General features: G+C 38.6%; 1 protein-coding gene across 2 annotated transcripts in view; it reads right to left on the minus strand.

The window, feature by feature from the left end:
- Window positions 1-11,280: 11,280 nt before the first annotated feature.
- The window catches only part of LOC148358899 (claudin-4-like), a 77,925-nt gene continuing 74,758 nt past the window's right edge, over window positions 11,281-14,447 (minus strand). For both annotated transcript variants that reach the window (XM_088345638.1, XM_088345639.1), the window contains one exon: window positions 11,281-12,009. In XM_088345638.1, the coding sequence (XP_088201764.1) occupies window positions 11,367-12,002 (636 nt within the window). In that variant the 5' untranslated portion in view covers window positions 12,003-12,009 and the 3' untranslated portion in view covers window positions 11,281-11,366. The remainder of the gene's footprint in view (window positions 12,010-14,447) is intronic.

Here is a 14,447-nt window from a genome sequence, read left to right on the forward strand (position 1 = left end):
GTCGTGTCGGGATTAAAGAAGCAAAAACAACCTGAAGAGCCGTTTGGGACCCGAAAGAGCCGGTTCTTTTTAGTGAGCCGAGCCGAAGAAGCCGGTTCTCGGAAAACTCTACTGACTTTACTCAACTTCGTTCTACTTCGACCTTGACCGCATTTAGAGCACAGCGTCAAGGGAACCCGTGTATTTTTACCTTCATGCACTGTAACTATGACTGAATTCGCTTTTTAATTAGCAATTTTGAGCCCTGATTTTTGTGAGCTGGCTAGATTTTCTTGTGCGCGGAAAAGCTCTGGGTAGTGCGCAATTGCGCACACACGCAGCTTAGAGGGAACATTGCTGGGCTCTGGAGCAGTGTTGGGCCAAGTACAGCCTGCGGGACCCATGCAGCCTGTCGGGTTATTTCATCCAGCCACCAAACAAAAAAACTACAGTAACACTACATATAACGACAAACAAAAAAATCAGACTTCAGAAATACTAAATAAAAACTGAAAAAAACCCACAGTAATACTTCAAAACTAAAGAACAAATGAAGTGCTTAAAACAGGGACCTAATATATTTAATATATACTGGACTGTCTCAGAAAATTAGAATATTGTGATAAAGTTCTTTATTTTCTGTAATGCAATTAAAAAAACAAAAATGTCATACATTCTGGATTCATTACACATCAACTGAACTATTTCAAGCCTTTTATTATTTGAATATTGCTGATTTTGGCTTACAGCTGAAAAAAACTCAAAAATCCTATCTCAAAATATTAGAATACTTCCTCAGACCAAGTAAAAAAATAATTTTATAACAGCAAAACTAAATCAAACATTTGAAAATGTCCATTGATGCACTCAGTACTTGGTTGGGAATCCTTTTGCATGGATTACTGCATCAATCCGGCGTGGCATGGAGGCAATCAGCCTGTGGCATTGCTGAGGTGTTATTGATGCCCAGGATGCTTCGATTTGTAGGTCTGGTGTCTTTCATCTTCTTCTTAACTATACCCCACAAATTCTCGATGGGGTTCAGGTCAGGGGAATTAGCAGGCCAATCAAGGACAGTGATGCCATGGTCAGTGCACCAGTTACTGGTGGTTTTGGCACTGTGGGCAGGTATCAAGCATATCTGTTAAGAAGCATAACGTAATTGTTAAATGAACGTCAGTATCCCATTTTGTACCGGGTTATCGAGTGGCGGCAATTTTTGTGTCTCCCACGTCGTCGCGATTCAGATTCCAGCTATACCAGAATTCACGAATTCTGGACTGAGATTTTTCAGCTTGAACTGTTGGAAAGTTTCAGATAGTATCGGCGACGTCGGCTCCGTGCGGGGAAGCGGCAGTCAAGCTAGCTTCGGCTCGGACGGGACTCGCCTTCACTCCCCGCAGCCGCTTTCTTTCCTGCTCGTCGACCGTTCGGCTTTTGGTTGACTCTGCGGCGTCGAATCGTCTCTTCGCTCGTTTGAGTGTGCTTCGTCAAGAGCGAGTCGCCATAACGCCAAAAGCGTGTCGCCACAACGTTAAGGATCGGCCATTGTTGACGCTGGCAAACATGGCGGCGCTACTTGTATAGCGACCAACAGTCGGGGAAACTAAGTCCGGCGAAAATAACAACTTGAGACTCAGAGGGCGATTGGGTGATGCGACCAGCGGACGGTGCCGTAAGAGGAACGTGAAATTTTCAAGATGCCGAGCAGAGATAAAGAACTCGAGGAAATTAAAAAGTCACTCGGCTTTTTAATGGATAAAATGGATATCGTCACCAGACAACAAGACACAATTTTGAGTTTAATGGCAGAAATCAAAGACCTAAAAAACGAAAACATGGAGAAAGAAAAGAGGATTATTGCACTAGAAGGACGCGTAGCAGATCTGGAACAGTATACCAGGATAAACGACATCATTATCACCGGTTTGGACATCAAACCTCGGACCTATGCCAAGGCTGTGGCAAATACAAATATTGCAACAGATGCAGATGAGGATTCAGCTGAGCAACAGGTCATTGCTTTTATGAGTAAAAAAGGCATATCCATCAATGCTGAGGACATAGAAGCATGCCACCCATTAACAAGAGGTGACAACCGACCCAAGGCGACCATCGTAAGGTTTGTTAACAGAAAACGGAAACATGAAATCCTTAAGCAAGGAAAAAAACTAAAAGGGACTAATGTTTATTTAAATGAACACTTAAGCAAAAAAAACTCTGACATTGCAAGACAGGCTCGATTTTTGAGGAAAACGAACAAAATACAAGGAACATGGACTTCAAACTGCAGAGTATACATAAAGTTAAACGGCACTCCGGAACAAGCAAAAATATTATGGGTTCGAGAAATGCAGGAGCTGGACAGATTTGCCTGAAGTGTAACAATGGCATCCTGGACTGACAATATGGACACCCTTATTACAGATCACAATAAAAAAATCCATCATAAAATATTAGGCCATGATTTACCGGAACTGAGCATTGTTAATCACACTGACTCCAATAATTCAAGATTAGATGACTTCGATCCTGACCACAAATTCATATCAGCTAGCTCAGACAATTGCAAATATTATACTGGAAATGAATACAATACCTTTGTTAAATCTGAAGACAAATTCTCAATAATACACTTTAACAGTAGAAGTATGTACACAAATTTTGATGACATCACTGAGTACTTACAACAATTTGAGAACCCGTTTAGTGTTATTGCAGTTTCTGAAACGTGGTTCAGTGAGGGAAGGGGTGTAAATTTTGGATTAAATAATTATAATCTGAACTATGTAAATAGAACTAACAAAATAGGAGGTGGAGTAGCTATATATGTGCACAAAAGATTAAAATCGAAAATATTACAAAACATGTCATTTGTCATTGACGATTTACTTGAATGTATTACAATAGAAATTATAAATGAAAAAAGGAAAAATATCATAGTCAGTTGTGTGTATAGAACACCGGGCTCAAATCTGGAAACCTTCACAAACTGGGCTGAAAAAACATATTCAACAATAAGCGCCAAAACACTATTCATTTGTGGAGATTTCAACATCGATCTAATGAATCCAAACAACCATAAAAACATTGATGACTATATTAATATGATGTACAGTATGAGTTTGTACCCAACTATATTAAGGCCTAGTAGACTCACTTCACACAGTGCAACACTCATTGACAATATATTTACAAATAATATGGAATTTACAAATGTCAGCGGGTTACTGGTTTGTGATATTTCTGATCACCTACCAGTATTTACAGTATATGATGAAAAGGTTACTAGACAAGAATCAATTAAGGATTATGTTTACAAACGAGTTAGAACTGAAGCGACTATTATATCACTGTATGATGACTTAGTTAAACAAAACTGGAATGCTATATATAGTACAGATGATGTGGATGGTGCGTTTGACATATTTTTGGAAATATTCACCAACAAGTACAACAAAAATTGCCCAATGAGACAAATTAATATTAAGAATAAATCTGTAAATCATCCATGGATAACTAAGGGTTTACATAATGCTTGTAAGAAAAAAAACTACTTATATAGAAAATTTATTAAACTAAGAACTAAGGAAGCCGAAACCCGGTATAAAACGTATAAAAACAAATTGACAGGAATATTAAGAGCAAGCAAGAAATTATACTATACCAATTTATTACATCAAAACAAAAGTAATATCAAAGGTATTTGGGATATATTAAATAGTATAATAAAAGGAAAGAATGTAAGCAATGCATATCCAAACTATTTTATTGATAAGAACAGTGAAAATTATAATTTAAATCAAGTTGTGGAGAATTTCAATAGTTATTTTGTAAATGTTGGACCAGAGCTCGCTGCAAATATCCCAGAGTGCAGTGGTAAACAATTTGAGTCACTAATAAAAATGAACTCCAAGACCATGTTTTTATCTGGGGTTACGGAATCAGAAATCTTAGACGTGGTTAACAACTGTAAAAACAAAACGTCTATGGATTGTTTTGACATCGATATGGTACTAATTAAGCAAATTATAAACAGCATTGTGAAACCATTGACCTACATCTGTAATCTATCATTTCTAACAGGCACATTTCCAAATCAAATGAAAATAGCAAAAGTTATACCAATATACAAAAATGGGAACAAGCACACTTTTACAAACTATAGACCGGTATCTCTGCTTCCTCAGTTCTCTAAAATATTAGAGAGACTTTACAATAATAGACTGGAACAATTTGTAGATAAACATAAATTGATTAATGAAAGTCAATATGGTTTTAGAGCAAACAGATCAGCAACAATGGCAATTATTGATGCAGTAGAAGAAATCACCCACAGTATAGAAAAGAAGAGATACGCAGTCGGGGTATTTATTGACTTAAAAAAAGCATTTGATACCATTAATCATAATATACTATTAAAAAAACTGGAAAGATATGGCATCAGGGGAGTGGCTTTGAAATGGATTCAAAGTTATTTGACGGGGAGGAAGCAATATGTAAAAATGGGAGAGTTTTCATCTGAATATTTGGACATCTGTTGTGGAGTACCACAGGGTTCTATCCTGGGACCAAAGCTATTTAATTTATATATTAACGATATTTTTAATGTTTCAAAACTATTGAAAATAGTAGTATTTGCAGATGACACTAACATTTTCTATTCAAATGATAACTATATGGATTTGGTAACCTGTATTAATCGTGAACTAATTAACCTAAAAGTATGGATGGATATAAATAAATTATCTTTAAATTTAAATAAAACCAAAGTAATATTCTTTGGTAATCGTAAGGCAAATCAAAATTTAGAAGTAAAAATGGATGGTGTCACAATAGACATTGTATCAGAAATTAAGTTTTTAGGGGTCATAATAGACAATAAACTAAGTTGGAAAACACACATCAGACACATACAAACAAAGGTATCTAAAAGCATTTCAATAATTAATAAAACCAAAGTTCTTTTACATTATAATGCATTGTATTTATTATATTGTTCTCTCGTTCTGCCATATTTAACATATGGTGCAGAAGTCTGGGGAAATAATTACAAAAGTTCACTACAGCCCCTTTTTATCCTTCAAAAACGTGCAATAAGAACCATACACAGGGTAGGATATCGGGATCATACCAATATTTTATTCATGCAGTCCAATTTATTGAAACTGGATGATTTAATAACATTTTTCACTTCACAACTGTTATTTAAAGTCAACAAAAACATAGTGCCAGAAAACATACAAAGATTATTCACTCGGAAAGAGGGAAATTATAACTTGAGGGGCTGTGGTGAATTCAAAATCCCAAAGGTGAGAACCACCAGGAGAAGTATGTGTGTGTCTGTGTGTGGAGTCAGACTTTGGAATAATTTGCAAAATGAAATCAAACAATGTCCAAATATCCATGTGTTCAAATTTAAATACAAAAAAGCATTACTGGCGAAATACAGAGATGAAGAAAATGGGATATGAGGGAGACTGGAAATACTGCACTTCAAACCATGGCTAACTTGTTGTTATTGTGCTATTATCACATCAGAACTGTTATAAATATTGTGTTTATTTTTATTGATATTATCACTGGTGCCGCAGTGACATTATGCGCATTATGACGTTGAGGGATGGGTATTGCGAAGATTAGTGTATAAAATATGTGATTATTGTAACTTATAATTATTGATATCTGACCTATGTAATAAGTATATCCATGAGATTTTGTTGTATTGTACACAAGAGGGAGCTATCTATAAAATGTATTTAATAGGGAAGATAAAGGGGTAGGAAAAATAAGCATCTGCTTCTGACTACCCCTTTTCGAACATTTTGTGGGACATTATTTCGTTGTTGACTCATTGTTTTTGTCCTGTTTTTATTTTTATGTTCGAAATAAAATTTTCATTCATTCATTCATTCATTCAGGTGCCAGATCATGCTGGAAAATGAAATCCTCATTTCCATAGAGCTTTTCGGCAGATGGAAGCATGTAGTGCTCTAAAATCTCTTGGTACACAGTTGCATTTACTCTGGACTTGATGAAACACAGTGGACCAACACCAGCAGCTGACATGGCTCCCCAAACCATTGCTGACTGTGGGAACTTCACACTGGATTTCAAGCAACTTGGATTTTGCTCCTCTCCAGCCTTTCTCCAGACTCTGGCGCCTTGACTTCCAAATGAAATGCAAAACTTGCTTTCGTCTGAAAAGAGGACTTTGGACCACTCTGCAACTGTCCAGTGCTTCTTCTCCATAGCCCAAGTCAGACGCTTCTTCCGTTGTCTTGAGTTCAGAAGTGGCTTGACCATGGGAATTGTAGCCCATTTCCCGGACACGTCTGTGAACTGTGGCTTTTGATACCTGGACTCCAGCTTCAGCCCACTGTCTTTGAAGCTCCCTCAAATTCTGGAAGCGGCTCTTCTTCACAATTTTGTTAAGGCTGCGGTCATCTCTCTTGGTTGTGCAGCGTTTCCGGCCACATTTTTCCCTTCCAACAGACTTTTTGTGGATATGCTTTGAAACTGCACTCTGTGAACAGCCTGCTCTTTGAGAAATTTCTTTTTGTGTCTTACCCTCCTGATGGAGGGTATCAATGATGGTCCTCTGGACAGCAGTCAGATCAGCAGTGATTTAGTTTACTGAACCAAGCTGAGTGTTTTTAAGGCTCAGGAAACCCTCGCAAGGTGTTTCGAGTTAATTAGATGATTCAGGTGATTAGTTGAATAGCCTACTTGTATACTTTTTCATGATATTCTAATATTTTGAGATAGGATTTTTGAGTTTTTTTCAGCTGTAAGCCAAAATCAGCAATATTCAAATAATAAAAGGATTGAAATAGTTCAGTTGATGTGTAATGAATCCAGAATGTATGACATTTTTGTTTTTTTAATAGCATTACAGAAAATAAAGAACTTTATCACAATATTCAAATTTTCTGAGACAGTCCAGTATATATACAGGGAGTGCAGAATTATTAGGCAAATGAGTATTTTGACCACATCATCCTCTTTATGCATGTTGTCTTACTCCAAGCTGTATAGGCTCGAAAGCCTACTACCAATTAAGCATATCAGGTGATGTGCATCTCTGTAATGAGAAGGGGTGTGGTCTAATGACATCAACACCCTATATCAGGTGTGCATAATTATTAGGCAACTTCCTTTCCTTTGGCAAAATGGGTCAGAAGAGGGACTTGACAGGCTCTGAAAAGTCAAAAATAGTGAGATATCTTGCAGAGGGATGCAGCACTCTTAAAATTGCCAAGCTTCTGAAGCGTGATCATCGAACAATCAAGCGTTACATTCAAAATAGTCAACAGGGTCGCAAGAAGCGTGTAGAAAAACCAAGGCGCAAAATAACTGCCCGTGAACTGAGAAAAGTCAAGCGTACAGCTGCCAAGATGCCACTTGCCACCAGTTTTGCCATATTTCAGAGCTGCAACATCACTGGAGTGCCCAAAAGCATAAGGTGTGCAATACTCAGAGACATGGCCAAGGTAAGAAAGGCTGAAAAACGACCACCACTGAACAAGACACACAAGCTGAAACGTCAAGACTGGGCCAAGAAAAATCTCAAGACGGATTTTTCTAAGGTTTTATGGACTGATGAAATGAGAGTGAGTCTTGATGGGCCAGATGGATGGGCCCGTGGCTGGATCGGTAAAGGGCAGAGAGCTCCAGTCCGCCTCAGACGCCAGCAAGGTGGAGGTGGGGTACTGGTATGGGCTGGTATCATCAAAGATGAGCTTGTGGGGCCTTTTCGGGTTGAGGATGGACTCAAGCTCAACTCCCAGTCCTACTGCCAGTTTCTGGAAGACACCTTCTTCAAGCAGTGGTACAGGAAGAAGTCCGCATCCTTCAAGAAAAACATGATTTTCATGCAGGACAACGCTCCATCACACGCATCCAAGTACTCCACAGCGTGGCTGGCAAGAAAGGGTCTAAAAGAAGAAAAACTAATGACATGGCCTCTTTGTTCACCTGATCTGAACCCCATAGAGAACCTGTGGTCCCTCATCAAATGTGAGATTTACAAGGAGGGAAAACAGTACACCTCTCTGAACAGTGTCTGGGAGGCTGTGGTTGCTGCTGCACGCAATGTTGATCGTGAACAGATCAAAGCACTGACAGAATCCATGGATGGCAGGCTTTTGAGTGTCCTTGCAAAGAAAGGTGGCTATATTGGTCACTGATTTGTTTTTGTTTTGTTTTTGAATGTCAGAAATGTATATTTGTGAATGTTGAGCTGTTATATTGGTTTCCCTGATGAAAATAAATAATTGAAATGGGTATACATTTGTTTTTTGTTAAGTTGCCTAATAATTATGCACAGTAATAGTCACCTGCACACACAGATATCCTCCTAAAATAGCTAAAACTAAAAAAGCCCCACTCCAACTTCCAAAATATTCAGCTTTGATATTAATGAGACTTTTGGGTTCATTAAGAACATGGTTGTTGTTCAATAATAAAATTCATCCTCAAAAATACAACTTGCCTAATAATTCTGCACTCCCTGTATATAGGTACATCTCATCTCATCTCATTATCTGCACCGCTTATCCTCAGTAGGGTCACGGGGGTGCTGGAGCCCATCCCAGCTATCTTCGGGCAGTGGGGAGGGGACACCCTGAACTGGTTGCCAGCCAGTTGCAGGGCATACAGAGACAGACTCATTCCCACCTAGGGTCAATTTGGACCGGCCAATTAACTTAACATGCATGTTTTTGGTATTTGGGAGGAAACCCACGCAGGCGCGGGGAGAACATGCAAACTCCACACAGGAAGGTTCGATCTCATGATCTCAGAACTGTGCCGCACACGCGTTAACCACTGCGCCGCCGTGCTGGCTGGTTAAAGTATATTTTCAATATATACAGGATAGGCCCGTATCTTCATGGGCCCTAAGCAAAATTTGATTCAGGGCCCCCTATTACTTGATCGTTTTCATGTCGACTAGAACTCATTCCACGGGCAACTATTTGGAGTCAGGGGCCGCATGTGACATGTTATAATAGATTAGTTTCATCAAATTGGTTTTGAAACGACCACAATCAGAGAAACTTATATTTATTAGGTATATATATATATATATATATATATATATATATATTAGGTCCCTGTTTTAAGCACTTCATTTGTTCTTTAGTTTTGAAGTATTACTGTAGGGTTTTTTTTTTTTAGTATTTCTGAACTCTGATTTTTTTATTGAAGTTCTGTCGTTTTTTTGTAGTGTTACTGTAGTTTTTTGTAGTATTTTGGAAGTAATGTTATCTAGTATTCCCATAGTAGTATTTTTTAGTATTTCTGGAGTATTTTTGTTGTATTTTGAAAGTAGATTTTTGTTGTTGTATATCCGTCGTATTTTTGTATAATTATAGTTGTTGTATGATTATCGTATCTTTGTAGTATATATATATATATTTTTTTTTATTTTTTTATTTTTTTTTTGAACTATTTTTGTAGTATTTCCATATAGTACATATTTCCTGTTGTATTTATGTAGTACAGTGCTACTGTAGGAACCTCCTGCGTGGGTTCAAATCCAGCTACCGGACTTTCTGTGCGGAGTTTGTATGTTCTCCCCGTGCTTGCGTGGGTTTCCTCCGGGCACTCCGGTTTCATCCCACATTCCAAAAACATGCATTTAAGGTGAATTGGCCGGTCCAAATTGTCCCTAGGTGTGAATGAGCGAGTGAGTTGTCTGTCCCTGTGTGCCCTGCGATTGGCTGGCAACCAGTTCAGGGTGTCCCCTGCCCACTGCCCGATGATTGCTGGGATGGGCTCCAGCACCCCCGCGACCCTACTGAGGATAAGCGGTGCAGATAATGAGATGAGATGAGATGTACCTATATATATATATAGGTATGTATATATTAAATATATTAGGTCCCTGTTTTAAGCACTTCATTTGTTCTTTAGTTTTGAAGTATTACTGTGGGGTTTTTTCAGTTTTTATTTAGTATTCCTGAAGTCTGATTTTTTTGTTTGTCGTTATATGTAGTGTTACTGTAGTTTTTTTGTAGTATTTACAAAATAAGTAATTTTATCTAGTATTTCTATCGTAGTATTTTTTTAGTATTTCTGTAGTTTGTTGTATTTTTAAAGTATATATATTTTTTTTTGTATATCCGTCGTATTTTTGTGTAATTATAGTTGTATGATTATCGTATTTTAGTAGTATATTTTTTTGTGTTTTGTACTATTTTTTGTAGTATTTCCATATAATACATATGTCATGTTTTGTTTTTGTAGTACAGTGCTACTGTAGTTTTATTTTTGTAGTATTTTTGTTATTTTATCCATTGGATAATTTTTGTAGTATCACTATCAGTGTATTTTGCAGTATTTCTATTGTTGTTGTGTAAACCTTTTGTAGTAGTATTTTTGTAGTATTTTTTTTTTTTCCATTGGAGAATTTTTGTAGTATCACTATCAGTGTATTTTGCAGTATTTCTATTGTTGTTGTGTAAACCTTTTGTAGTAGTATTTTTGTAGTATTTTTTTTTTTCCATTGGAGAATTTTTGTAGTATCACTATCAGTGTATTTTGCAGTATTTCTATTGTTGTTGTGTAAACCTTTTGTTGTAGTATTTTTGTAGATACTTTATCTACCGGTAGTTGTTTTTTATATTCTAGTATATGTATTGGTATTGTATTGGCCGTAGTTTCCCCACCCCTGGCCTAGTGAATAAGGATCCCACGCTTTTGTTACCCAAAAACCTCGTGTATGTCGCGCACCCAGATCTGCTTTAGGCTAAAACACAAAAAATAAGGTATTTTGTTTGAAATACATCTGTTGTTTTTATTGAATTGTGCCTTTTTCCAAGTTATTATCATTTCTATATTTGTCACGGGGTTGTGGATGTATAAGATGAATAATTGGGTCCCCCCGATGAAAGCTACTGGGTTTTGAAGGATTTTATACATTTGACTACAAAAGATTTTATACGATTGAATACAAGTTACATCTATTGAGTGCAATGAAAATTTTCACTGAGTGGGCTTCAGGTCACGCTGTTCCAATTGCGGAATGTTTTGGCTGGGGGAAGGCAGGCGATGTTTGGAGAACAAGGCCCAGATGAGGTAGAAACGCTCGGTGTTGTTTTGAGTTTTTCCATACATCGAGGCGAGGTGGTGGAGCCCACGTGGGAGCTTTCATTGGCACGCCCGTGGGAGGAGCCGGCACACTAGGTTCCGGGGAGATCGAGAGAGGAGGCTTGACAGAGACTCGAGCGACACTAATTCGGCTAATTCGATGGAGTTCACTTAGTTAAATGATTAAGGAAATTAAATCTACCATCTTTTCCATCAAGAAACGAGCGCGCATTGTTAGGTAATTCGAACAATTTGGTAAACGGTACATTTTAATATTTAATTCCCAACAGTTTCTAGACATAGTTCTTGATAGCATAGCTGCTACTTGTGGGCGTTTTGGCCGGACTGTACCGACGAGGTGATACCACGGCCCTTTGCGGGGGTCTCCTGCAACACAAGATCCCCCCTCCGCAAATTAGCAAACCCGACGCGATAAATCCGATATAAAGCGCCGCCCCCAGTTCCCGTTTGAGCACATCGGGGACACGAGGGTTCCGGAAGTCTCTGATCACTCCGCCGGCCGTCCAGGACACGGCCACCAAATCGGCCGTGCCCGCCAGGCCGAAGACCAGCCCGGAACCCAGCACCACCCTGGCTTTGGCGCCCGGGTGGCTGAGACACTTGGTGCGGCGGGCCCCCACCAGGAAGACCAAGAAACCCAGGCAGCCTAAGACCAGACCCGTGCAGACCAGACCTCGGGACGCTTGCAGCTCAGGAGATAGATCCAGAAGGGCGTCGTAGAGCTTGCACTGCATCTGGCCCGTGTACTCGCTGACGCACGTCATCCAAAGACCTTCCCAGAAGACCTGCATGACCACCAGGCGAGTCCCGATGAAGGCCGTCACCTTCCACATGGGCAGAGCGCAGATCAACATGGTGCCGGCCAGACCTAGGGTGGACAGGACGATGCCGAGCTCCTCCAGGGCCATTTTGCACCTAGATATAGAAACAAGGGGAAGGGGCAAGTATTAAACTTCGAGTTTTAACTCCTTAAACTCCCTTACAGGGTTGGGTAGGGTTACTTTAACTGGATTACTTTCAATGACTTTTGGATTACTCCAATACCAAATATGCTAATAAAAGACAAAAGAAACTAAATATGAATAAAATGATGACTCACAACACGTGGTAAGCTTTCTCTCCTGGCTTTGATCTCCGGCAAAACGAACATCAAATGCGACAGAAACGAAATGAAAATAAATCCAAACAGTTCTGCCGTTCCATGTATTCCGTTACTCCCCAAGCCTGCACAAAATTTAGTCATTTTAATTCATATTTAGTTTCTTTTGTCTTTTATTAGCATATTTGGTAATGGAGTAATCCAAAAGTAATCCAGTTAAAGTAACCCTACCCAACCCTGCTCCCTTACGATACCAAACTATGTAACATCCTTCATGCCGACATTTCTTGTGTAAATATTGTGTAAATTATAACCAGGTTTGGGTAGAGTTACTTTAACTTGATTACTTTCAATGACTTTTGGATTACTCCATTACCAAATATGCTAATAAAAGACAAAAGAAACTCTCTCTCTTAGCTGCACCGCTTATCCTCAGTAGGGTCGCGGGGGTGCTGGAGCCCATCCCAGCAATCATCGGGCAGTGGGCAGGGGACACCCTGAACTGGTCGCCAGCCAATCGCAGGGCACAAAAGAAACTAAATATGAATAAAATGATGACTCACAACACGTGGTAAGCTTTCTCTCCTGGCTTTGGTCTCTTTTGGCAAAACTAACATAAAATGCGACAGAAACAAAATGAAAATAAATCCAAACAGCTTGCCAACATCATTTTTGCCGTTCCATGTGTTCCGTTACTCCCCAAGCCTGCACAAAATTTAGTAATTGTATTCATATTTAGTTTCTTTTGTTTTTTATTAGCATATTTGGTATTGGAGTAATCCAAAAGTCATTGAAAGTAATCAAGTTAAAGTAACCCTACCCAACCCTGATTATAACTATAACCTTATCCTCCTTGTTTTATAAGCTTATCTTCTCTGTTCCTTTATCTTCTTGGTTTCTTTACCTCACTGTGAATGTGTGAAACTGGAGTGTCATGCCTAATTTCGTGGTCACAATATGTGAACCCATTTTCTAACAATGACAATAAAGGTATATTCTATTCTATTCTTTTCTAAAGTTCCTGTCAAATTCGCCTGGAATCCCAATCCAAGATGTACCCAACGTAAATTGAATGCTGTTCTCGAACTGTTTAGAGCACAGGTGTCCAACCGGCGGCCGGCGGGCCAGATCAGGCCCGTTAAGAGAATGAATCCGGCCCGCGAGACAACGCTCAGAGAAGCGCAAGAGAAAAACAAGCTGCAGGTTGAAATATGTCAACTCGATGTTGCCAAAGCCAGGTGTCTCGAACAAAGACACTGTACTTGTATTTCTCTTTCTCTCTCTCTCTTCCACCCCTTTTCTCCCACTCTGTCTCTTTCACTCTCTGTGTCTCTCTTTTTCTCTTTATGCTCTTTGTGTATTTTTAACTTCTTTTGCTCTAACATCCATTTTTCCTTTTCTCTCTTTTCTCTTTCTCTCTTCCTACCCTTTGCGCTTTCTATTCTCTTTTCTCTCCCGTCTTTCTATTTCTCTTTGGATTTCTTTCTTCCTCTTCCTTTCTTTTCCCCCCTCTCTCACGAATTTTTATTTTTTGTTTCTCACGCTCTCTCTTTTTCTTTCTTTGTCCTACCCTCTCTCCTTTTCCCTCCCTCTTTCTCTTATTTTTTTTATCTCTTTTCTTTCTCTTTAATCTACTAGTCCAGCCCCCGACAGAATGTTTGTTCTATCGTGTGGCCCCCGAGTTAAAATGAGTTGATTTTAAGAGGTGTTGATTTTCCTATTTCTTTGCGATTGTAAATACAGCAAAATGAAAAACAAAATACGACTTAAAACCTGCCATTTTTTTGTTTGTTTTGCATATATTCGGAATTTTATGGGGTATGAATGCATTCCCTAAGATATCTAGCGCAATTGTTTCTTTGATAATACAGTACTGCGTATGAAATAATGTATTGAGACTGTTTAACCGCTAGATGGCGACAAATAACATTTAAATAGCTTAGTGTGAAGCAAACATGATCCAAACACAAAAAAAGAAAACCTTTTCAATCCCCCAAAAAGAGTTCAAATGCGGATTTTTGAATTTGCTTTCAAACACTCTTTTTTTTTAATTCAAACCGTATTCTTAGATTGAAGTTTTTTTGTTTGAAAATATTGTTTTGATTGAAATTTGTTTCTGAACTGAATACTAAAGACACACCGTCACCTCCATAGATTACCCAGATACGGAAAATATTACTCCGTTACTTTAGTTTTAACGCCGTTATTTCCAACACTGTTATTAAGCTATGATCAATCTTATAAACACAACGTG

This window comes from Urocampus carinirostris, chromosome 10, assembly GCF_059441175.1.
Source record: "Urocampus carinirostris isolate Australia breed hairy pipefish chromosome 10, RoL_Ucar_1.0, whole genome shotgun sequence".
Lineage (NCBI taxonomy): Eukaryota > Metazoa > Chordata > Actinopteri > Syngnathiformes > Syngnathidae > Urocampus > Urocampus carinirostris.